This window comes from Haliotis rufescens, unplaced genomic scaffold (genome assembly GCF_023055435.1).
Source record: "Haliotis rufescens isolate VD_foot unplaced genomic scaffold, xgHalRufe1.0.p SCAF_14, whole genome shotgun sequence".
NCBI lineage: Eukaryota > Metazoa > Mollusca > Gastropoda > Lepetellida > Haliotidae > Haliotis > Haliotis rufescens.
Genome location: NW_025963824.1, coordinates 24,865,070 through 24,890,091, shown reverse-complemented (window position 1 = coordinate 24,890,091; position 25,022 = coordinate 24,865,070). Strand labels below are relative to the sequence as shown.

At 37.3% G+C, this 25,022-nt stretch overlaps 3 protein-coding genes across 3 annotated transcripts in view; all 3 read right to left on the bottom strand.

Annotated features, from left to right (window-relative positions):
* Positions 1-25,022, bottom strand: part of LOC124131181 — a 344,512-nt gene that overhangs the window by 37,382 nt on the left and 282,108 nt on the right. The gene's annotated exons all lie outside the window — the stretch shown is intronic.
* LOC124131236 (receptor-type tyrosine-protein phosphatase T-like) overlaps positions 1-25,022 on the bottom strand; it is a 236,164-nt gene that overhangs the window by 205,920 nt on the left and 5,222 nt on the right. The window lies entirely within an intron of this gene.
* Positions 1,433-24,904, bottom strand: LOC125379150 (multiple epidermal growth factor-like domains protein 10). Its single transcript, XM_048395190.1, has 13 exons — positions 24,403-24,904; positions 11,228-11,304; positions 10,574-10,672; positions 9,454-9,672; positions 8,705-8,884; positions 8,040-8,177; positions 7,696-7,833; positions 7,329-7,463; positions 5,013-5,147; positions 4,407-4,544; positions 4,099-4,263; positions 3,736-3,814; positions 1,433-3,587 (listed from the first exon to the last, which is right to left on the bottom strand). The coding sequence occupies exons 1-13, from the start codon at positions 24,564-24,566 to the stop codon at positions 3,434-3,436; spliced, it is 1,821 nt and encodes a 606-aa protein (XP_048251147.1). The 5' UTR covers positions 24,567-24,904; the 3' UTR covers positions 1,433-3,433.

Genomic DNA, 25,022 nt, shown 5'->3' with positions numbered 1-25,022 from the left:
CATTAAACACTATTACGTTTCATGAGCACAACTGACGGGACAATCACAAAGCAAGATCTGAAGACAAGTGATGATAAATGGTGTGTTTGAGTTTAATGTATTTTTTTCACTCAGGGGTTTATGTTACTTGAACATCAGTTTCATTAAGCATAGAACGGCTGGTTAAACGAGGTTTGGTAAAACGCTGATCCGGGTTCAATCCCCTCACGGACCATGTCTGGTATACCCCGCCCTGATATGACTGGAGTATTGCTAAAATAGCAACATGAACATTCACGTTCAACACACATTAGACGAAGGCATGCCTTTCAGCTGGTCATGGCAACATTGCGATGATCTCAATCCTGAAGATAACAATGAGATACGAATTGTGTGTAAGCTACCATATCACTATACAGGCTACTGTGGTCACTTTTCGAGATTATGTAAAGAAACACATAAAGATTAATAATAAGCTGGACCGAGAAGGATATTGTTAGATATATGATGTCGTAATCTCGCTTATAGCCAGGTACATACTTATTGTGTGAATGGCATAATTACGTTGCGTCGTTTATGTTTATGTCGCTCACATGCACATAAACTAACATCAATATTCAAATGGAAAAGATAACACTGCATGTATTATAGCTTGATTCATATCCACATGTACAAGTGCATTATGCCAAAAGAATTAACTCAAAAGACATATAAAGCTAAACAAATAAACGTTTGTTTGCTCAACAGAAATGTACAGAACAGTCATGAAACATACAATGAACAGACATGCACACCTACTGTGACACGCCGCCCAATACTGAAGTAGAAAAGTGTGTCCAGTAAATGTATAATTGCCATCCCATCATCAAAAATATTTTAACATTCCACCCATACACAGGAACAAACACAACAGCAGTGAAAGGATATTTTCAGGTTTCTTCAATACGCTCTTTCTACGAAGATTACAAAGCGCGTCATACGACTCTTGCTTGAAAGTTGTTTGATCAGCGTTACAACATTCAAGGCGTTAGTAATTCTTTTTTGGTAGACATGCGAAGGTTCACTATTGACTAGCCTTTACATGTGTTTACGATGGGTGTCATCTGTGGGGCAGAAAACGCTCCCATTTTCGTGAACATTACTACTCGATAGTGACTCATAAACACATGCTTATGACATAGTTGGAATCGTCCAATGGACTTTGGTTTTATCATATGTTTATTAATTTTGTCGCTTTTTATTCCTAGCTTGTATCTGTCTCGAAATTTGACATTGTGTTACGTGTCCCAAACTGAAACGATATGTTATCCAAGGAGTCTGTACGTAAAAGAATTTAGTGTAAAACCAACCAACAACCAACAAAGGGTATATAATCAATAATTGTATTACAAAATTGGCTTGGTTTACAAATCAATACAAATTACTGCATAGCAATTACAATGGCAGTACACAAAAGAGTTGTAGTACAATATTCAGTGTCAATATATAATATGATAGCAGTGGTCAGTATTAAATACAAAAGCAAAATAGCAAAAGTTAGTGATAATAGTATATATTCACTCAGCAGAAACAATGGCCAAGTTCCCGTGAAAGTGCCCAGGCAGGGAAACTGGGGTGATCTTTACATGAAAGCTGGTCTTGGTGTAATATGATGTGAGGAAATGTGTAATGAGATGAGACAGTCACGCGTCCACTCAACTTATGGAGTCCAACTAGCTTCCAGAACTTTCCACACAGAATATTCCACGTGTTTCTGTGAGGCTTGACATACATCAATGCTATTCCGGAAGTTAACACATGACACTCACATCTAAATATAGTAACTTCCTCATCACTGCTTACATTAAATAGTACTACATTCCTGATAACTAATCATTGTCCAAGTACATTGCAAGTACAGAATCTCAACCAAAACAATGTAATACAGTTACAATAATTGTTTAACAATAAAATACACTGATATATAACAATTGTTACAGTATCAAATATTGAAAGAAACACATAAATTACTCTGACTGGAACATATTCAGGTACTCAATATGTATTATTACTGTCACAACAAGTTCAACATGGTGACTCAGCACGAATGTAATAAAGGGGAGTTGTCCAGAAGGAAATACAGATTTGGTGTCATTATATGATATGAAAGTTAAATGCCAAATATATAAATAAAACATCAGCCCACCTCACCAAAGTTTGCGTATAACAAATGTGTATTTTATGAGCACCTGATAGCAAAACAACCAGTCCGTTTTGTACACATAAAAAAAACCAAACGTGTGTGAGTATCATGCCTGTATCAAACACACGCACATCAAATTGTGCGTCTTACATGAAGATGTACATGTACGTGCAAAAGGTGAATCACGACCTTAAAGTCGAGGAGATGTCTTCTCGCATATACATTGAAAGATGCATTATTCAATTTCAGAATAAAATTAGTTTTTTTTAACAATTACCTTTCCCCGCCAGCACAGTATACAGCAAATGCTTTCATTTCATTCATATATCAATAGTTAAATCTAAGATTGACTTTTAGTATATATGAATCGAAAAACCGATGTGCAAACTTTTTGAATCCGCGTAGGTCAGCTTGGAAAATGAATATGCATGAATTTCGCTAAATTTCCTGCGCATGACGATACATGTAAGCAGGAAGGGAATTCCCTCGACTGTGATATTGGGATTCACCGACTGAAGTGATAAAAGTGGGCGTGGCTTAATTTTTACATTCATTGGGAAATGAATGCAATAACACGTGACCAATTCAGCTAATCGGAATGCAGGAATTTCAATGAACACAACGGACATTTCATTAGATCAATATTGGTGTTAACAAACCCCAGTATTTCAATCACTTTCTATATAACACTTACAAAGAAACGGGCCGCTCGCAGTATCGCACCATAAATGCAATAACACGTGACCAATTTAGCTAATCGGAATGCGGGAATTTCAATGAACACAACGGACTTTTAATTAGATCATCAATGGTGTTAACAAACCCTAGTATTTCAATAACTCTTTATATACCGCATACAAAGAAACGCGCCGCTCGCAGTATCCGCACCATGTGCGTTTATACATAAGATATACAGAGTTACGTCCCTTGGATATGTTAACCGGGACACACACATCGATTCAGCCGGAGAATCCGGTATCAACATAATAAACTGAATCACTGCAATTAAAAATACAAGGGGGCGGCCCCTCGATCTGAAGCTCGTCACGCAAACCAATGACACAGAATGTCACTGTTTGTTTGAGTAAAAGATCACACATTCTTCACTGCTTGTTCAGTTATTTCAGTTATGTGCATGAATGTCTTAAACAGGCAATAAAGACTGTCCTTTGAAACTCTAATTCGGAAATTTTGCAGAGTTTAAGGTGAAGTACGTCTGATGTTAAGCCAAGGTGTCTAAATACTGTGTTTATATGAACGCATGTATCTTTGTCAATTTTCATTCGGATCTTGGTCCTGTATGGACTCATTTGCATACACGTTCGTCTCAGCAATGACATCATAAACAGACGATTCCCCACGGACCTGCAGAGTTGAGTACTTTTGCATTTGTTCAGCTTTGAGTATCTTCATGCTGCGTCTAATTCTGAAATTTAGGATTAAGTAACTTATGAACAACAGCATCGGAAACATTAACTTAAAGTTTACTTTTTAAATATGTTCCTTCAATAGGTGTTGAAACAGTTAGGTTTGGTGATATACACATGTTCGTTGTATTGGATTCCATGTATTACCTGTAGTTATTTGCAGTTGTTATTACTGCATACACACACGAAATGGCCAGAAGGCAACTGACAACAATGAGGCGGATATCTGAAATATTCAAGTAACATGATGTAAGAAATGGAGTAAGGTAATGGAATGAGGCCGTTTATAAACCAAAGAAAATGAAACCTACTCAGTGCATGACCTATGTGCGAACCCTTCCACTGCTTGCCACGAATCCAAGACACGCACACGCACACGCACAGGTACACGCACACACACACATACATACGCAGACTCACACACACAAATGCGTGCGCACCGAAGCACGCACAACCTTAGCGGTCAGGATCTACATGTAACTGAAACTAATCTACTAGCTATATAGTTACCCTCATGTCCTTGACCCTGCTGTGCTTCTGGTGCTTTTACTGCTGCTATTGTCGTCGATTGATGCCCCGTTCTACATTCACCTGTGACTTTATCACACACCTCAGACTGGTTCAGGCAGCTGCAGACACCGGAACAGTTGATACCGTATGTGTAGTCAGCACATTCTGAAAACATGCATACTGTAGATTTATACGTGGCATTAAATATATTTAAGCTATATGTTTATACATTATATCAGTGCATAGGAGAAGTAAAACACAAAGATATTCACCCTTTACCAAACTACAAACAAGTAACTTCTGATCACCTTGTATGCATAGTGGTCCTATATATCCTGGTTGGCAATTGCTTTCACAGCGTCCAGTCTGGGTATCACATGAGCCGTTGATCTGACAGTGACCGCAAGTATGAAGACAGTCTTCCCCATACCTCCCGGCGATACAGGCTATTGAAACAATTGATGTAATTAAAAAATATACTGCCGTGCAAAGAAAGCACACACCCGTGTTTGATGTTGGCTAAAATGAAACAAACAAGAAATGGTTATTCGATGGTGATGTATTTATAACGGGTATCATTGTCACTTTAAATGTATACTTTCTCGGCATATTTCATTTATGCATTGTGGAATATTTCCCATAAAACAATGTTAAACATAAGTGCGTTCATTACAGGTGCAATGGTTTCATGAACAATGATAGAACCACAATGTCTTTTAAGATATTTAAAGGCGACTTAATGGATCGCTAGGTCAGGTTCGGTGGCTTGATTGATAGTGTTTAGTGTGTATCAAGTACAAATTGGAACTGACATTGTGTATTTATATATGTATTAATATAATGTATTTATTTCCATGTATAATCTAATCACTATGTGTTAATATTATGACTCCAGATTAAATAAGATATATCACCTGTGTTACACAGTAGAGGTTCATATCCAGGTTTACAACCAGTCGGGCATGCCCCATTTAGCACAGAACATGGGGAATCGTCCTTACAGTGTCCACATCCTTGGCAGGGCGGTCCATAGAAGTGAACTGCACACACTGAAAGGACGAAGATTATCTTAAAGCCTTGCCTTGAAAGAATGAAATTACCACATCTCAGGATAGGTTTATTTTTTAAACCGCTTCAATGACAAAATACAACATATTATTTTCTCAACAAAATATGTATCGTAAGACAATGCTTGACATTGGATTATAAGTTGAATGTCAGATTAAAATCTTTCATGGTGATGTTGTTTTGTAACAAGTTACATGTATAAAAGGTGGAATGAAGTATGGACTGATTCACGAATGGGGATTACAGATCAATGTGCAGTCACTCTCTTGGAACTGGTATAACTTCAACTGTAAAACTTCACTACTTATAATCGCTTCTTCTCACAGTTGCTTGACTGATGTAGATTTTAACTGCCTTTTTAATTGCCTTCTTGAAAGCAGCTTGGACATCTTATACGACTTTATAATCTCTACAATGTTCCAAAAGACACTGTAAAGACAATTATGGTGTAAATACATTTCTCTAACATAAGATCAAACCTAGATTCGTTATAAAAAGATATACAAGACATATAAGAAACACTTTGCATGAAGCGTGGATTGTCTCACTGTCTTGCGCCTAATTGTAAGTACTAAACAATATCTGGTAGATTCTCTGCTAAACTATACGGATTGGTCTGGATTGAGAAAGAATGATAATATTTACAGATGGCCCAGGGGTGTTCACGTCAATATATATAATAATAATAATTATAAGTCCATTCATAATGCGCCATATTTCATTCATCAAGTTAATGCTGTGTTTCGCTACATAGTTTTAGCATGTAATGATAATGAAAGGGGAGTAGAGTTGATAGTGTTGTCTGTAAAGGTATGTTTTCAGATGAGCCTCAAAGGATGAAAGCGATGGTGACCGCTGAAGACCAGATGGTTGTTTGTTCCATAACGAGGAAGCACAGCACTGAAAAGATCTCTGACCAAAGGTTTTGAGACGGATTTCCTGGACTTGTAACAGGTGGTTATTCTGAGAACGACGAGATCTTGAAGGGATGTATTTAGGCAGTAGTTTGTGAAGATATAATGGGGCTGTTACCATGTAGCATTTGTAGGCCAGGCTTAGAATTTTGAATTCAATTCTGGTTTTGAGTGGTAACCAGTGCAGCAACATCAGAGCAGGTGTTACTGGAGTCCGTATCTTACAAATACATTTTGTAGATTTTTAATTAGATTGTGATAATAATCAAAATGTAAGATGTAGCTACCTTGATGCAGTGGACAACGAAATAAACAAATGACATGCACACTGATTTGGGTAAGTTTACAGTAATATGAATTCAAACCAATCATTGTGTTAAGACTAAGGTAACAATAAAACATTTAGGTAATGTTATAACTAAGAAATAAATATAAGGCACAATGTATTGTGAAATTTACATAACTACAATTTCAGAACAATCATATGTAAAGAGAGAGAGAGTGTGTGTGACACCCAGAATTACATGTCTAATTCTAATATCAAATGTCAAGAAACATTTTCGCACATGATTACATGTTCGACAAAAGAGATAACTTGAGGGAAAACTATTCTCACAACTTTCGAACATATACGTAATTCCATTCAAATGACATCACTTCCGTTCTAGTGATAAAAAAAATCAGGTTTGTGAAAAGACATCGCCACACAGTGCGATTTGGAATTAGAAAAAAGAAAGGAAAGTCTATGCTTATATGATCTTCCTTTTTAATCTCATCATTTCTTGTTGGGGTATATGCAATTCGACTTCAAACAGAATGTCCCATATTTCTCTACAACGGTCAGCAGCTACCAAATACATTTACACATGCGTAATAGTTGTTGACATGAAATGTCATTGCCTTAGAGATCATCACACTAGTGTTTTACATGAGCCCTTACAATAGAGATAGATATTTATTAAAATACAACACTGACGGATCTTCTAAAGTTATAGTAAGTATGACACTAGCTAGGTGTTACACATCGTATTTAAACCCACAGCGTGACAGAAGACACCGGGCATTCCAAACGTTGTTAATAGAAGCGACAACATTTGTTTCCACAATCATAACGTCTCGTCACGATATGGCTGACATATTGCCAATGTGACGTTAAACTTTAACTCACCCACTCCAAAATCATAACAAATTTCATCTAAAAGCAGAGTCCATTGCATTATACCGACTTTATATAAAATAACGTCTCACTTTTACAGAAAGGGGGACTGTAACCCTGTTGACATCCTTGTGTGCAGGTTCCATCATCCTTCTTACAGTCCGACGACCCGCTACACTGACCACACGTAGAGGAACACTGAATACCATAATGATATTGGCCACAATCTGTACGGATAAGTAGATAAACACGTCTTGACTTTATACTCTCTGTTTTAAGAAGGAAAACTTGAATTGATGACAACATTTACATAAGCCATTAAGTGCGAAATTAATGTGTTTAACAATTACCGAGTGTAAAATTCACTATGATGGCATCAGTTGGCACTGCTTGTGAATGGATTTCCTTTCATCAGATTGTTACAGATATACAACTGGTACAAAGAGACTTTTGTCAAACCTTGCTGGCATCCTGGACCTTGTTTCCCAGCAGAACATCCACTACTACAGTGGCCAGTCTCCTTGTTACACGCTTCAGAGGCAGTTAGACACTGGCACTGTTTGTTACAGTCAGATCCAAACAAACCATTGTTGCATTCTACAATATACAATACACACACAAGGACATTATATGTTTTTAGCTGTGTTTCACTATTGTCATTTGAAAAATCACAATCACAAAACGTTTTTACTGTACAGACAATGTGTGTTTAATACAACTTAATTTAGAATTACGTTTATACCTAACTTTAAGTGAGAAAATCTACCAGATGGACGATTTCCTAATATCACATTCTGTCATACCTTGCTGACACCCTGGTCCGTGTTTCCCCGCAGCACATCCATTCCTACAGTTGCCAGTCTCCTTGTCACATACTTCAGCTGTATTCTGACACTGACACTGCTTGTCACAGTCATCTCCAAACCATCCATCACTGCATTCTACAAGTACACATACTATGAGATGCAAATCAGAGAACACCTAATGAATCTGATCCAATAGACGTTTGTCATTTGGGACCTATGTAGAATAAATATATCCTGATTATGTACTCCAACTAATACACTTTATACGTCAGTGCTGTTGGGGCTGCATGTACTCAGAAGCTTGGGCGTTGGACTTTTGGACCAGTAGTTGAAAGTGAAAAGAGCAAACTGTTCACTACAGAAGCCCATGTGCTACTCATGGAAGCCGCGTATTTGGCTGTGCTTTGAGATATATGGGGGAGGTGTGACATAACCTTATAAATGGAACGGTTTCTTCGCCTCGTTCTTTGTTCTGTCCATTTATACACCGATACAATACTGTCATTAAACCTCTATCTGTTACTTTTAATGTTATTATTTAAAGACAGCTCTCGTTATCATATCCTATGTTCGTGTTTATATTCCAATGTTTTTATTTAATGATATAAAATAATAATATGTACTGCTAATAAGTAAAATAAGATGTCTGCATGACTACTCACGGAATATCTGCACCTCACATAATGTCAGGTAGGGTCCATCGACACTTATTGTAACAGATGAACCATTCAAAGCTTCGCCACATGTAATATTTAAAACAGTTTGTTGTCTGTTGTCTTCAGACAATGTGTAACACAGCTGGTCACCAACCTTCACCTGAAGGCCCACGTTGCGGTCAGTATCTGTGAACAACAAACGTTATGTGATGATACCAGATGTATATAGGTATAATGTGTAACGCCGATTAGGGCCTGGTGGCATGTGTAGCAGCAAGAATGCATGTTTGAATTTATCCTTTTGATGTTGATAATTGTCGATCTATGGCGTCTGAACAAGTTGAATTTAGAAAAACAAGCACAATTTGTAGAACATTGTGAGCAATAGTGTGATGTGATATATTTTCAAGACATCCCTTGGGTTACATAAGAATTGACTTTATATCAAATGTATGTATATAGTTTGTGGCATCAAAGCTGACTTGCTTGATGCATGTCATCACATCCGAATTGCGAAGATCGATGCTCATGATGTCAATTAATGTATTTGTTTGGTCGACACTAGACTATTTACAGACTGTCGCCATATAGTATTGCTGAGTAGGGTGTTCAACAACAAACAATGAAATCTCTTAAGAAAGCGACCAATTGTGTAAAATTCGGGGATGGGGGCTTAGGATCCTGCCATGCCTAAAGGACGCAACGAACGGTACACGGATGCCTCCCTTTTCATGGAGTAGACATATGTCACTCACAGCCATTACGAAGATATATTCTCATCCGTCTAATCTCCAAAGTGGTAGTGAAGTTAACAAGCCAATCTGCTCCACTAGACGTCTTGTCGTCTGTGTGCGTACAACTTTTATCCTCAAACGTTTGGTCAGTATTGCCATCGACAGCCTTGTCTGATGAAGCATAACCATGTCCTTGCAATATGCTGCTCTGCCATGTCGATTGTCCACGTGCTATGTTGCCTTTAACGAAATATATAAAATATCAAAACACAGTCGAACTCAGTGGCACTATCAATCTAGCAAAACCCGCACTTAGAATTCTGAAAACACATTATGCAATTAAACTTAGTTTAGTTTAGTAAAAAGTATAGCTCAAAATGAAAACGAAGACAATGTAACATCGTCGGAGTAAATAAGTACAAAGCATACAAATACCTATGCCTGACAGGTTTGTTACTGTACTGTCAGTTTCACAACGTAGACAATCTCATTGTGGACATTTCGTGCATTTTCTGCAAACTGATACTTCGACATTTGTTGAAGTTCTCGTGTTTAAACCAGTTCAAGGAAATGATTGCAATTTGCATGTAACCTCTGACTGGCTAGTTGTTAACCACTCGACCTATATATATATATATATATATATATATATATATATATATATATCTGATGACAAATTATGAAAATTCACAAGTTATTAGGTACAGGTAGTTATGTTGTTGTTATTTGGATATTCACAAATATGAGGTGCCTACAAATTACTATTTTGTTGCATACATAATTTGTATAATTTCATACGCCACGCTCACCAATAGTCCAGCTATATGACGGCGGTCTGCAAATAAACGAGTCTGGACCAGACAATCCATTGATTGACATCATGAGCATCGATCCAAGCAAATTTGGAAACGATGACATGCATCAACAAAATCAGTGAACCTGACCACCCCCTGACCACGACAAGCATAGTCGTGTATACATGTACATAATTATTGTCTCATATTATAATTTGAGTAATTTATATTTCCAAAATATTCCATAATAAAATAATTGCATATGTTAAGTATTGTCAGAATTTTCATTACTGGATGTTTGCATACAGCCTTCCAAATCAAAACATTTTTATGGTACTTTTACTCACGCTTTTGGCAGTAACTCCCAAACCAGCCTGTTTGGCACGATGTTCCTTGGCAAGGAGAACCAGGGAAACTTGTGCATCCATTCTGACAGTGACAATCTTCTGTAGAAACAAACAGAATGAATATAAGTATCTTATATCCAAATATGTCACTTGTTTAACTTTTCCCTAAAATCTCCTTTTTGTACACCTGTGATATAGTTATACAGCAACATACACTCCTCACCTAGACACGGTATCATAATTTCATAAATTATTTAACAACACAATGCACAGTTTCTTTATCATCAAGTTACTTCAATTTGATGTATGTAACTTAACATTAATATAAGACTGTATTCACTATGTCTTAGGACCGGAATTCCATTGAAAAGTACACACTGTAAAGATGTGCCTTAGAGTGAATGTTTGAGCGAGGGGACGTTTGAGTGAACAGTGTTACATCGTGACGGAGTATAATCGGGTATGAAGCAGGCCAACTGTTGCCTGACAGCATGACAGTGACCCAAGCCACCTGGCCACCTGCCAAGTCCCGTAGCTTCCACGATGCCCCTTTGTTGGCTCGTGCGACAAGTATAAGGAACTGTAGACCTAGCTTGATTGGGACTCCCCACAGTGCCCATGCCTTAGAAGTTTCGTAATAAGATAGGGACCTACCTTGTGAGGAGTCAGGCAATGAGACAAGAAGTAGAACAAATACCAGAAACATCGTCCATGTGCTTGTCCGAAGATATCTGAAAACAAATTCAGCCAAATTTAGCCAAACAGAACCACTTAACACGTAAACAGCCGGTTGATCTACATTAAATGTTGTTGCAACTTTGAGATTGCTGTTTAACATAAAAAAATGAATTGACAAAATTCTACGTTGTAAGATTGTAAGCCTGTAGTTTATTACTATTACTGTAGGGCATTCACTATTGTTTATGTCAGTTTGCTGCAATGCATCGACCTATGCATGGATGCATTTTGTACTCAGACTAACTTGACCTGTCACACAAATAAATTCTTTTCTCAAATGTCCCCTGTAGACGAATATCTACCAAGTCATTATACTTTTTTCATACTTTTCTTTTGTATAATTGCCTACATCGGCGACTGCTTCCACTGGATGGTGAAGGCTGTTTCTCTGTTTCATCATGATGTGAAACAGACAAGATATGGGTGTTTTAGAGTTGATAAGAGAAGATACCTATGTCTAGGTAAGCTTTTTACATACACACCCCGTTTAGGTTTTTCAGTTCATCGATTAATAAACACTCCTTCCTCTTGGTTTATTAAATTATTGAAGAAACCTTTAAGAGCATTTACGTTTGTGAGCTTATGATGCTTGAACATTTTACACAACTGAATATTTGTTGTCCAATTTGTGAAAGAAATCAACACAGTTTTTTCTCCAATCCATCTTCCTAAAGTATCAGCTCTCTGTGCCTTATGGTTTCTGAGAAAACGATGATTAAATAAGTTCAACTTGTAATCTCATTGCGGCCCCCTACAAAATATCAGTGATTCAGATTCCTAAACATTGTATACATAATTGTAGTGTTGGCAAGGATGGTAAAACAGGTTTGAGAAAATGTAGGGGCAGGGTCTATACAAACCTGTGTCAGAAGGAACTCAAATGTACATTGTACATTGTATACTGGTAAACGTTTATCTTACTTCATTGTCAGCATATCGACGGTTCTCATAAACACCCATTCTTGTTGAATAAATACGCTACGCTGGCTGGAAACAACTGTACTCATGCCATGTCAAAACTAACACGTGCTGTCTGCTTACAGACACCTCGGTCCACTGTTCAACTGTTATACTTAGTTAACGTTATATATGTTATTGAATCACTATTTAACATTATGTACCTACCATTTCATAAAAAATATATTTAAGATCTCACACGGATTAAGACTAAAGTACACTTTCCCATATGCTGAAGATATTTTCATCAATAAAGATGATTAAAAGGAGTTTGCGGTACGCATATAAAACCCTCTGAAGAGGCCCATTCGCTTAGCAGTTGACGTTTAACATCAAACACTCATCCCCCATGAATATGAAGCATGAACTATGTGACATCCAACAAATCAGCTAACCTCGCTGCTCACACCTTTTCGGATGGCATGGCATTTCCATTTTCAGGAATGAATAGTTATATAAGTTATAGTGATATAAAAGTTGCATTAGCGGATTTTCCAAACTAGATTTTGAAACTGACATTTTTTGTATGCTCCACTACATAGCACATGCCAATTAAAATTCCCTGACCGACTGGTTGCTCCTGTCACACACACATGCAAAGGCAAGTCAAAAGTTCACCTGAAAAAAGCATTGACCCAGGTTCGTTTCCCCACGTGATATCGCTATGATCATGTGTCACAGATGGTCTACACTGTGAGGCGGCATTGGCGCACATTGGCGCTGTTTAGGATATAAACAATATCAATACTAAACAAAAGCTAACATAGAAGGTGACATATCCCGAGAAATTAAGTGACGTCTTCGCTTACACAGTCCAGATCCTTGGGGGGTTTGGAGGACTATTTTAGAACAATTCCCTTCACAATATAAATCTTTCTAAGATGTTTTTTTTTTTGTTATTCAAACGCAGCACAGCACTATTCAAGCTATATGACGGCGGTCCATAAATAATCGAGTCATGACCAGACAAATCAGTGATTGACCTCACGAGCATCGTTCTACGAAATGTAATTAATATGGGGTTAATACGGTAACGAATGTAATTTGAAGACGAAGGTTGTACACGTGAAAGTGGTTGTGTCACGTGGCTATGGTGCAGCGGAGAGGGCAAGGTGAATGAGACACCACTCGAGGCCGTCGCGTCACACTGGCGAGCTGTCTTTGTCTCTCTTAAACATATACATATAAAGATAATCAGTATTTTGGTGTACTACTCGTCTGTGTTGGACCGCCTGTTATTGCATTGGTGCCGAATGGTAGGTAAAACCGTTTGGAAAATTGCCGTAGTGCATGAATGCTGTTTAGCACGGAGAAGGGTGTTGCTTTCCTTCAGTGAGTGATCCCACAGAGAGGTGATTCAGGAGTCGGGACATGGATTTGGATACACAGAAGATACACGTCCAGATAAGTTATCTTTATATTTACAAAAAGAACATTTCGCAGTAATATTTCATATTATTAATAGTTCAAGCATCATTTTAGAAGGATAGTGCAGAATTCGGAATTGTTTGACCTTGAATAAAACATTACAGTCGCGTGTCTTCATGTATGATTCTGTAAATAAACCCGCTAGCCTGTCACCAGCGGTAGGCGTTGCCCATGAGTGGAGTATGTTGTCATCGTCAATGTTTTATGTTCGTTTGAAAATAGTGAATTAGAACATAAATTGGGATACAGTGACATGCAACTCACTGAGCAAGACCAACTGATCCCGTTATTCGCCTCTTACGAAAAGGAGGGGTTGCTGAAGACCACTCTAACCCGGAACTTCACAGGTCTAGTATGTACAGAATAACCATGAATGTACAACATTTGGTTCACAAGACATGTTACGTCAAAATAATATGTATGTTTATTTTGTTCTCGTCCCTAGCTGTCTGAGATATTGCCTGTGCGGCGTTATCACAAACAAACGCAATAAGCTGGTTTCAGAGGAAAACTGACATAGATATGATCAGACTTACACCTAGCTTGCTACGATCAGACCTGGGAGGATCGCTCTTGTAACAAGGAAGAATATTGAATGATTACATTAGAGTGGAAAAAGGTAACAATGCATGTTCTAACGCATATAAACTGTATGGTGTAAATGTTGCTACTGTGTTGTAAAGTTTCACATACACAGAAATAGTTTATTCAGGGTTCACACATTACATTGACTGTGTATATACAAAAACTTGATATATAATGTGTAAGTAAGGCCCAGCCATAAGGTTTTTGAGACACAATAAAACAATACATTCATGTGTGTATAAAACATAAGAAGGATGCTGTTCGCATCCTGTACGAAACATAATTATACATGATAATATTAACAAAATGTTTATAAATTAAATCATTGTTTACGTTTATACATCTTATGAAGTGTGCATGTTTATATGACTTGTACATTTTATGTGGGCACATTCTATCTAGAAGAGGGGTTGGTGGTTTGTTAAAGCGTCCAGTTTCTATGGCAAGATGTAAAGATCTGCATCAAAACAAAGCTAAAAGTCGACGGTGGTCCCTATATTTTACATTAAGAACATAGTATTCAACAACATTTTACGCCTCAAATTGCCTGTAGGTTCTAAGCTTACAAATAGAAACTCTAGTAATACCTTGTAGCTTGTGAGAAGGCCAGAGCTTCTGTTATAAACTGAGTTACATATAATCATCATAAGAGTAGTTTTGTTTAGTAGCTTCAATGATGTATACCTCATACAGCCGATGGAGAGAAATACATCCCAAAATTAATTACATCCAAAACAAGAATGAAACAACACTTCTACAATAACTCCAGTTATAAACTCTTCTTTGAAATGTGTGTTTTCATGGACAATACATCACGTCATCTTCGCGAGTAGGCTAAGTAACAGCCGGTTTATAAAGTTTGAACTAATTTTTTTCTTTCATTCAGTGTCCCAATCTTTACATGTTCATCTTCACATCTGGAATTAAACATTTTCTTCCAACAGGTAGACACTCATGTAAAGTGGCATAGTTCTTCATAACACAAGGGACGGTCGAGTAGCCTAGCGGTTTAAGCGTTTGTTCGTCAAGCCGAAGACCCGGTTTCGGGTTCGATTCCTCACATGGGTACAATGAATGAATCCCATTTCTATTGTCCCCCACCGTGAAACGGCTGGAAACAACATAAAACCACACTCACGGACTTATACACAATGAAAAGCATGTTTGTATGAGAAAGGTATGTCATTGATATCATCATTCTTACAAACATATATTTGTTTTTGTAGATAAAATGAGTTAATTTAAAATGTTTTTCCATCCCATCTTTAGTTTCCTGGATCTTCATAACACTTACATATGTATGTTTAAAGCTGTCAGTTCCAGTTGATTACGGAAACACCGTGCGAGAAGCTTCTGTTATGGGTGGTAGGTAAATTGACATGTTTATGTGTGTTTAATACTCACGTCGATAACGCTTATTCTACTTCCTCGTCAACGTTTTTACTTCCAAAATATACCAGTTAAAAACTTACCTTTGTCAAACAACTATCCATAACCATAAACTTACCTTTGTCAAACAACTTTCCATAACCATTTGAAACGCAACGTGAGAGCCGACCTCACTAACTTATATGTGTTCATTTGGATGCGGTAACGTATAGTTAAACAATATTGTAATTGTATTGCATTGTTTCTGTTAAGATTCAGTAGAAGTTCAGAACATTGTACTTCAACAATAAGTAGTTGTCAGGAATGTAAGCAGTGGAGTGGAAGTTACTTTATTTAGATGCTTTCAGGGTCAAGAGTCGTCTGGAATCTTTTAGAACAGCCATAGACTAATCCAGCATGGTACGGAACTTTCTAGAAGGTATTTAGACTATAATAGACTATAGACACCGTCAGTGTGCCAGAAACCAATGCTCGTGGGTTCCAATCCCAGATTCGCCCTGATTGTGTCAACACAATACCCTCGCTCGTCTGCCTTACAAAAGTGGTAACCTCTAACACCTACATCAATTCGGTTTCCTCACCCATCAAGATGGCATGCCATGATAAACTTAAAAACTGTTCAATGCGGCGAAAAACAAACTCACTCACCCTAAAGTTACAAACACCTGCCGAGGAACGTCCCTCAGGCGTGCAGGGATCCAAAGATCGTGGTTTCGAATGAAAGGAGCAAATCCGAGGAAAATGTAATACTAGCATTTTAGCAAGGAAGAGATATACACAATGTTATCTGACTTTGTCCTATTCATATTTGGAATGATAAGCCTAAAATGCATTTGAATGAACTATGCATGTAGTAATGTGCAACTGAAGTAGGAAGGTGGATACTTGAAATCCTGTCACGATATTATCAACAGGTCCACACGTATTATGCAAATGATGTGAAAGGGGCTTCAACTGGAAAGCTATATCTGGCTTTACAAAAAAAACGCTATTCAGGACAGCAGTGACACCTAAACTAGCTGTCACCATTCACGCAGCTAACACGACATGCAAATTGAATGCGGTACATACACTACAGTAGCAAAGCGTACATTTAGTTTCCTTCTGTCATGGCAACATTTTAACATTTACACCGTACACCACAGGAAAAAACACTCATGCGGTGCAACAATATTTTATTTTTTTTAATTTCAGGTTTTTTCAACATATATTTTCTATGAATGTTTCAAAAAGCGTCATATGACTTTAATTGATGCTTCATCAGGGTAACAGCATTTAGGCCTTGTATCATTGTCATGGAGCTGTGCTCCAGAGTCACTTTGACTGGGCAAGGAATTTTTTAATTTCCCCAAAATATAAGGTACTTGACATACAGTATCTTGATGCACACTCATTAAAAATGTACTTGATCAAAAGAGTAACTTGACTCCCAATAGTAAATAGGTATTTGACCTAAACCAGACAATCGCCGGAAAATTGGTTATCCACGGAGTACAAGAAAAACGAAGTATGAAAAACCCTAGCTAGTTAGTTCAGCTCAATAAAACCAGAAAAAGTCAGCACAAGATAAAAATTGCCCCGTAATCACATACGAACAAAACCTATCATATATTCGTTTGTTGATAAAATGAGTTAACAATTAAAAATGCTGTTCCCGCTCATGTAAAGTTGCCTCGATCTTTGAAGCACTAAACGTATGTATGTTTTAAGTTGATGTTCCAGTTAATGACAGAAGTATCATGCGATAAGCTTCTGTTCTGGGTGGTAGTTCAAATTACATGTTTATGTGTGTTTAATACTTATGCAGATAACGCTTATCTCACTTCCTTGTCAACTTTTCGACTTCCCTCGCAAATATTACAAAAACATTAGTTTGTCAAACAACTACCAACTTAATCCGTTTTTAAAACTTATCAGTCCATAAATCATTTGAGACGCAACGTGAGAGCCGACCTCACTAACATACACTGTAAACCTGTTCATTTGGATACTGGTATATGGCAGTGTGATGTATATTTGAACAATGTTTTAATTATATTGCATTGTTTCTGTTAAGATTCAGCAGAAGTTCAGAAGATTGTATTTGAACAATAAGTAGTTGTCGGGAATGGATTGGAAGTTACTATATTAAGATGATTTTAGGGGTCAAGTGTCATCTGTAATCTTCTAGAACAGTTATAGATTAATCAAGCATGGAACTTTCTGGGAGGTATTTAGATTATATTAGACTATAGACGTCGTCAAAAGGGCCGCAAACCAATGTGCCAGAAACCATTGTTCGTGGATTCGAATCCAAGATTCGTCCTGGTTGTGTCAACACAATACCCCTGCTCGCGTGCTTTGAAAGTATGTAAGAGTGAGTTCAATACTCATCACTGCGACAATAAAACACATTCACTCACCCTAAGGTTCCAAAACATGCTGAGTTTTGTCCCTTAGACGTGCGTGGACCCCAAGAGCCTGATTTCGAATACAAAGTGCAAATCCGAGAAAACGTCATATCAGCATTTGAGTAATGAAGAGATATACAAAAACAATGCTATCTTACTTTGTCCAATTCAAATTTAGAATGATAAAAACGTAAGACTAAAAGGCATCAGAAAGCAGTATAGTTGAATAGACTTTACACGTGTCAATGCGCAACTTGAACAGGAAGGCAAATACTTGAAAGGAGGGAGTTCAAATGGAATGCTATGCCGTGTTAAACCAACGCTATTCAGGACAGCCATGACATATAAAATGGCTGTCACCAGTCACGAACAGGACATGCAAAGTAAAACGCGCACATACACTACAGTAGCAAAGTGTACATTAAGGATATACGTTTCCTTCTATCATCATAAACATTTTAACATTTACCCCGTACACTCAAGGAACAAACTCTCAAGCGGTGTAACAATATATAAAACTTGAGGTCTCTTCAATATACTTCATACGACTTTAATTGTTGTTTGATCAGGGCTACATCATTTAAAGAATTGTGTCATACGTTTCCGCGTTTGTCAAAATGAACACTTGACTAACCTTTGCATGTGAAATAAATAACTTGAAAAACTGCGCGTTATTTCATTACTCTGCTCTTGGACAAATACATAGCCGAGGGATATTCCTTTCTATGGATAAATCACAACGCATAAATCACCCTAATGCTAGGATACTGTTAGGTGTTATTGACATGGGCAAAGCACCTCTTGATATAATGTGTCATAAAAAGCTGGATAATGAGAGTGTTGTATAAAATTGTATGCCTCTTGAGCATACGACTGTCGATAATGTTAAACCTGTTTTCCAGTATGGTATCAGTTTAGAAATAGAACATTGTTAAAATATCAAATGTAGAAACACATGATAACTATTTGATTGACGTACGTATAGTTATTTGTTTATTTTCCTGTTGCCTTGTCACAAGTATTGCACGCACCACGGTGACTCAACACAATGCAATGAAAGTGAGTTATCAAGAAGGAAATACATATTTTGATATATTGAATTGTTTGAAAGATGAAATCTCTAATATTTTATTAACAACGCCAGTCGACCTGACCAAAGCTTGAATGAAACTGAATGAAAGGAACATCGCAAAATGAGGACCTTTTTAAAGATCTCACAGTTGCAGCATACTTGTGACGTATTGGAACATTGATAACTGCAGGCGTTAATGGCTGTAAAAATGTGATTCATATAAAACACTCAGGAGAAATTAAAATGACAGTAAAGCACCATTTCGTCTCAACCACAAAATAGTTTACCCAGTTTACTTAGATTTTAAACATATTCGTAGCCATTAGTTTGCTGGAATAGCGCTGACACAAAGGACTAATTACAAAAGTACGTCAACCATTATCTTGGCAACTGATTTCTTACAATTATTTCACATTAAGCACAGAATCACCCTACGGAAGTCCGTGTCCGAGTAAGTACATGTTCTTCATTGTTATCATATAAGATTGTGACTGTTGACATGGATTTGTAGTGGGGGTAAGAACAGACGAGCTAACGTTCCACAACAATAACATAACGTGTGTCAAACATGCTTGCTGCATGCACGATCCAAGGTCACCCCACACATCTGGGTTTCTTACACAACTCGGCAGCCAGCGGGTGCATTGATCTTATCTAGTTGCATTATCATCATCGCCTTGATAATCCACAGATATACAGAAACCTTTTCGTGTAGAGTCACATCATTAAGGAGTGGTAAGCGGTACGTCGGGTGATGTCAAGGCTGACCGTTGTATTATGTATTAATGCGCCACTGTGATCATGAGAATGGACAAAATGCATTGATTCGATGCTAAAAAGGTGAAATTGTAGGGTGTGTAAAAAACAGATTACTGCACTCATGCCTGTCAGATACCATTTATCTTACAACGAGTTTATTTCAAAACCTCTAACGAGCGAAAGCACACGTGTGTAGTAATCTCAATATACCTACTCGTTTGAAAGCGGATCTAAATCGCTTTTGCTCTTTAAATACGTCTTTAAACAACTCGTAAAATAAATGGTATCTGACAGACACTTGTATGGTAATCTCTATACATCAACAGAAATCGTGTGTAACCTTTTCAATTCTGTTTATTCATGTATAACTGTGTGCCGACAGATCCATAGTGCAGAACGCATGACAATGTGGAACTGGTTAAGATTTTTACAAGGATTCATTTCTTAATATGGCATGGTATATTAATAGAGATATATTTCATAGTGTTTTTGTTCAATATATTTTTTATTTACAACATACAACTTAAACCATTAACATGGATCTAAATTGTGCCAAAGATATATGCATTTTTTTATATTTATATCAGTTAAATAATTTTCTGTATTTGCTTTTTAAAACATCTATAATATTCACATTTACTAGAATATATCTAGAACAGATCTCAATGTTTGACAGTACATGTAAAAAATGACTGTCTTAGTTTCGATATAAACATAGAATGATTCTCAAAGAAACATTGGTTGTCCCAAATATAGCCATACCCACATTTATAAAGTAGAAATTTATATTCCCAATTTTATCTTTTTAGCTTGGATGGCTGCATTACACCTACGTTTGTTCCATGATAATTAACTTGAAAGTATCGCACCAAGCGATTTATAAGAGGTTTCAGTTTGAAGTAAATGCCCCCGAAAGTACCACTTTTCATTATTTGACAGTGTATTTCCTTTGCTGAATACACCATTTTTGTCCTATCCAAATTAACATTAAGTTTCCACATATCGCAGTGCAGTTCGATCTTATTTATCAAGTTTGTACCTTTTACAGTACTTGAGAACATAATTCTTTCATCTGCAAATAGTAATATGAATATTTTTTGTATAATTACAGGTTGTAATTGTATACCATCATCATAATTTCTTTTGGTTGGAGCTCCAAGCTCATTAATGAAAATAACTAACAAAAAAGGGCTTAATACACATCCTTGGTGTACACCATGATAAACACATGATTTGACTTCCTTATGAAACCTACATAACAATTTTCCCATTTCATTACTGACATCATGTAAATTAAATAGATACCCTCAGTTGCCCCTACACACTAATCGAATGCTTTAGAGAAGTCTACAAATATAGCATACAGTTTTTCATTATAAGAGCCTGGAGAAAAAAATATCATCAGTGGTAGTCAAAATCCTTATCAAGGGTGTCCGTCTACAATACCAATAATGCTAATAAATATCTCACTGAATATACTGGTACATTGAATCCCCTATAGCCTCTGTCCTTTTATTCTGCAAATAGCTTTATACTTGTTTTTTTCGAATCAGTATATATTTAGCAAGTGCATCTTTATCCTTTAGTTTCCTGAAATGGTTTAAAAGAGTGCATCTTTCCTTTTTTAAATAATTCACATTCCCAGTCAAACCACAGTTCCATTTTATCAAATATCAAAATATCAAAATTTTCACACAAGTAAAATATATCTATGGTGCTCATGATGTAATCAATAATACTTGCCCCGGCATTGCCAACAAATGTCAAGTCACCTTTCCCGAAATCAGGTCCATGTGTACATGTGGACATGTGTACATTTAGAACAGAACATAAATTAATAAAATATTTTCCAAAATTATGAAGAACTGTACCAATTAAATAAAATATGTCTAAGAGAAACTCCCAGTATGAAGTATCCTGGTCATGGAGATATTCAAGTATATCATCCTCCACATTATCTGGCTCTTTACCAGTCAATGCATTGAAGTCAAACCGAAATGTGCACAAAACATCACCTAGAATGTCAAGCAGTTATCCGGAAATAGCAATATACCATTCTCAGATTTAACATTGCTGCTGTACCATGTAGATACTTCTGGGTGAATTATATACACAGTGGTATAACAAACGGTATCAAGTAACAGATATACACCACTTTCTGTGATCCGTGAATTTTTAACTCAATCTATTAGAACCTTTTTCATATTCGACCTGAAAGTCTTACAATATTTGCGATCGTGTCTGCCTTTTTTTAATGTTAGTATTTTCGCAGAACGTATCATCAAAATTCAGTTTCGGGGTCCACGTTTCTGTCAAACCAATTATGGTCACGTGATTTTCGAAACTCACACTAAGGTTTACACTCAAAATCAGATAACTTTGAAAGGAGTCCTGATATATTCCAAACGACGAGTTTCACAGCATTACTTTTACATGTAGGTTCTGTCTTTATCCGAACCCTGGTCACACCCCTATCTCTTCTGTGTCGGTCTCCCACCCCTGCTGTGCTACCTCTTTCACGTACATGAGCAGACAGTTTACCGTCTTTTTGGAAATAATGTTTGCTTGAGTCTTTCTCTTTGCACTGTTTCATTTCTTGAGTGAGTGAGTGAGTGAGTTGGATCTAACGCCGCCTTTTTAACATGGCGTGTATGATGCTGACAAACCTTGAAACAAATTCGGTGCGATGGACGCTGCTCTGCAGAGCGAATTGGGACGCCTAGAACTAATGGGTTACCCACGCCCCCACATCGTGACGTAATCTATTGACCACCATTAACAAATAATAGAAACTGGAGGAATAGCTGACGATTTCGTGTAATGTTTTCAGGTTCACTCTTGAATTACTGGCATGGAACCGTCCTTACTGTGAAATCTTAAACGTTGGTTTGTAAAAATATAACGAAATCTTCTTCTAGCAAGACTCCATTCACGATGGCGGCCCCCAACGACTGCTCGCGTTCGATGTCGTCAGTGTAACATGTGATTGGGCAGTGAAGTTCTATGTGATGGTATATGTGGCGTAAGTGCGGTATGTTTGCTTGGGAATTGACCGTCAGTCGTTACTCTGATCCAAATTGCTGCTGTGTGCGCACGTACATGTCTGTTATCGAATATAAACGAATAACAACATAGTTGTTTCACCACTGGGCATGATTCTGACTTAACATAACGAAGGTCTTGCGAACGTCAACGCAAGGCAGCATGACTAATTTATGGATGGGTATTGATATGAGATGGGACCACTATGACTTTCAGAACTCTATTGTATATCATATCATGCAAGAGTCACTGGACAATACTACCGGAACTACATACAGCTACCAATAGTTGTGCCGTTTGTGCGCCACAATGGTCGACGTCTTATCGTTCAAGGCGATGCCGGTCGTGCACACGTATCGTAACTGACTACAGCAGCACAACATCACCATGAGTTCGGACCTTTCTCCCAAAGATCATGTCTGGTCCTTCCTTTTCTTTTTCATCTATTACCCTCATTCTAAATCCCTTTGTAGTTCTGTCATCATCTCCTTATCCCTTACTGTTTTGGGAGTGTAAAGCATCCCATGCTCTGAAGATATTGTTCCTCGTAAGGTGATTATGACATAAATCTGCATTAGGTTAAAAAGAAGTGGACCAGTCACAACCCTTCCAGAATGCCCCCAAAGCCGTACCACAACTACCCATTTGATGTTTAACACTAAAACACTGATCTCTCCAAATATATAAACCAGAACCATTTGACATCCAACGTATCTTTTAACCTCACACGCATCGATTCATGGTGATATGACAACTCCAAATACGGATATCTATGATAGGAAAGTCATTGTGAGTTGCTTTAGCGGATTTCTTGAAGGCTCAACTAAATAACGTATGTTTATTTTGGTATCGTTAATTCAAATTTATTTAAAAATGTTTCCATTATCTAAGCCTGTCATCTGATTTTCAGTAACTCAAGGTGAGAGAAGAGAAGAGAAGAGCCAGCTGTTATGTGCCAAGGCATCGAGGTCACATTAAACGCTATTACATCAGCACAACTGACAGGACAATCAACACGCAAGATTTAAAGACAAGTTATAATAAATGGTATGTTTGAGTTTGATGTGTTTTTTTCACTCAGGGTTTTATTTTACTTAAACATAGTTTACATTAAACATAGAGCTACTGTGGTTAAAACGCTGGCCCAGGTTTGATCCCCTCATTGGCCATGTCTGTATACCCCGTACAGATTTGGATGGAGTATTATTAAAAAAAACAAATACTAAAAATACTAAAATAGCAACGTGAACCCTCATGCTCAACACACATGTATAAAATGAGGTTAGAACTTTCAGGTGGTCACGGCAACATTACAATCATCTCAATCCTAAAGTCAACAATGACACACGAGTTGTGTGTAAGCGGGCGTTGTCCTATAATATTGCTATACAGGCTACGGCGGTCACCTTCAGGCATTAAATAAATAAACAAACACATAAAGATTAATAAAGAGATATGATCAAACTTACCCGATGCTTGCTGTGGTCAGAGCTGGGAGGCCCGCGCTTGTAACAAGGAAGTGAATTGAGCGATATCTTATCTCTCTGATACATGTATATTGAAACTGGTTTGCCAGATTAAACATCAGTGTTGAAACAGGAGCATGTAGCAACCCATAAATTCCAGCGTACATAATCACCGTGTGAGTGAAATAATGTTCATGCGTCGTAGATGTTTATCTTGCTCACATACACATAAAATAACATCAATATTGAAATGGGATTAGGTAACACTGCATGTATTCTAGCTTGATGCATATGCACATGTAGACATGCATTATGACAAATGAATATAGCATGTTAACTGAAAGACATATCAAGCTCAGCAAAGCTCAAGCATGCCAAGATGTAACTGAAATACTGTTCACAGCGGCGATAAAACCAACTCACTCATCCTACAAAATCCTGCTGAGGTGCGTCCCTTTTACGTGCGTGGATCCCAAGATCGTGGTTTCGAATGCAAGAGGTTAAAATCCTAGAAAATAATCACATCACCATTTAAGCAAGGAAGAGATATACATAAACGCTGTCATCTGACTTTGTCCAATTCAAATTTAGAATGATAAAAACGTAAGCCTAAAAGACATCAG

Bases quoted from the DNA above. Each gene is read 5' to 3' on its own strand.
- LOC125379150 (XM_048395190.1), bottom strand. From the start codon at position 24,566: ATGTACGCTGGAATTTATGGGTTGCTACATGCTCCTGTTTCAACACTG. The intron at 3,815-4,098 runs GTAACTATATAG...TGAATATTTCAG, and splicing joins GCAGGGTCAAGGACATGAGG to ATATCCGCCTCATTGTTGTC. The intron at 3,588-3,735 runs GTAATACATGGA...CCTAAATTTCAG, and splicing joins ACAACTGCAAATAACTACAG to AATTAGACGCAGCATGAAGA.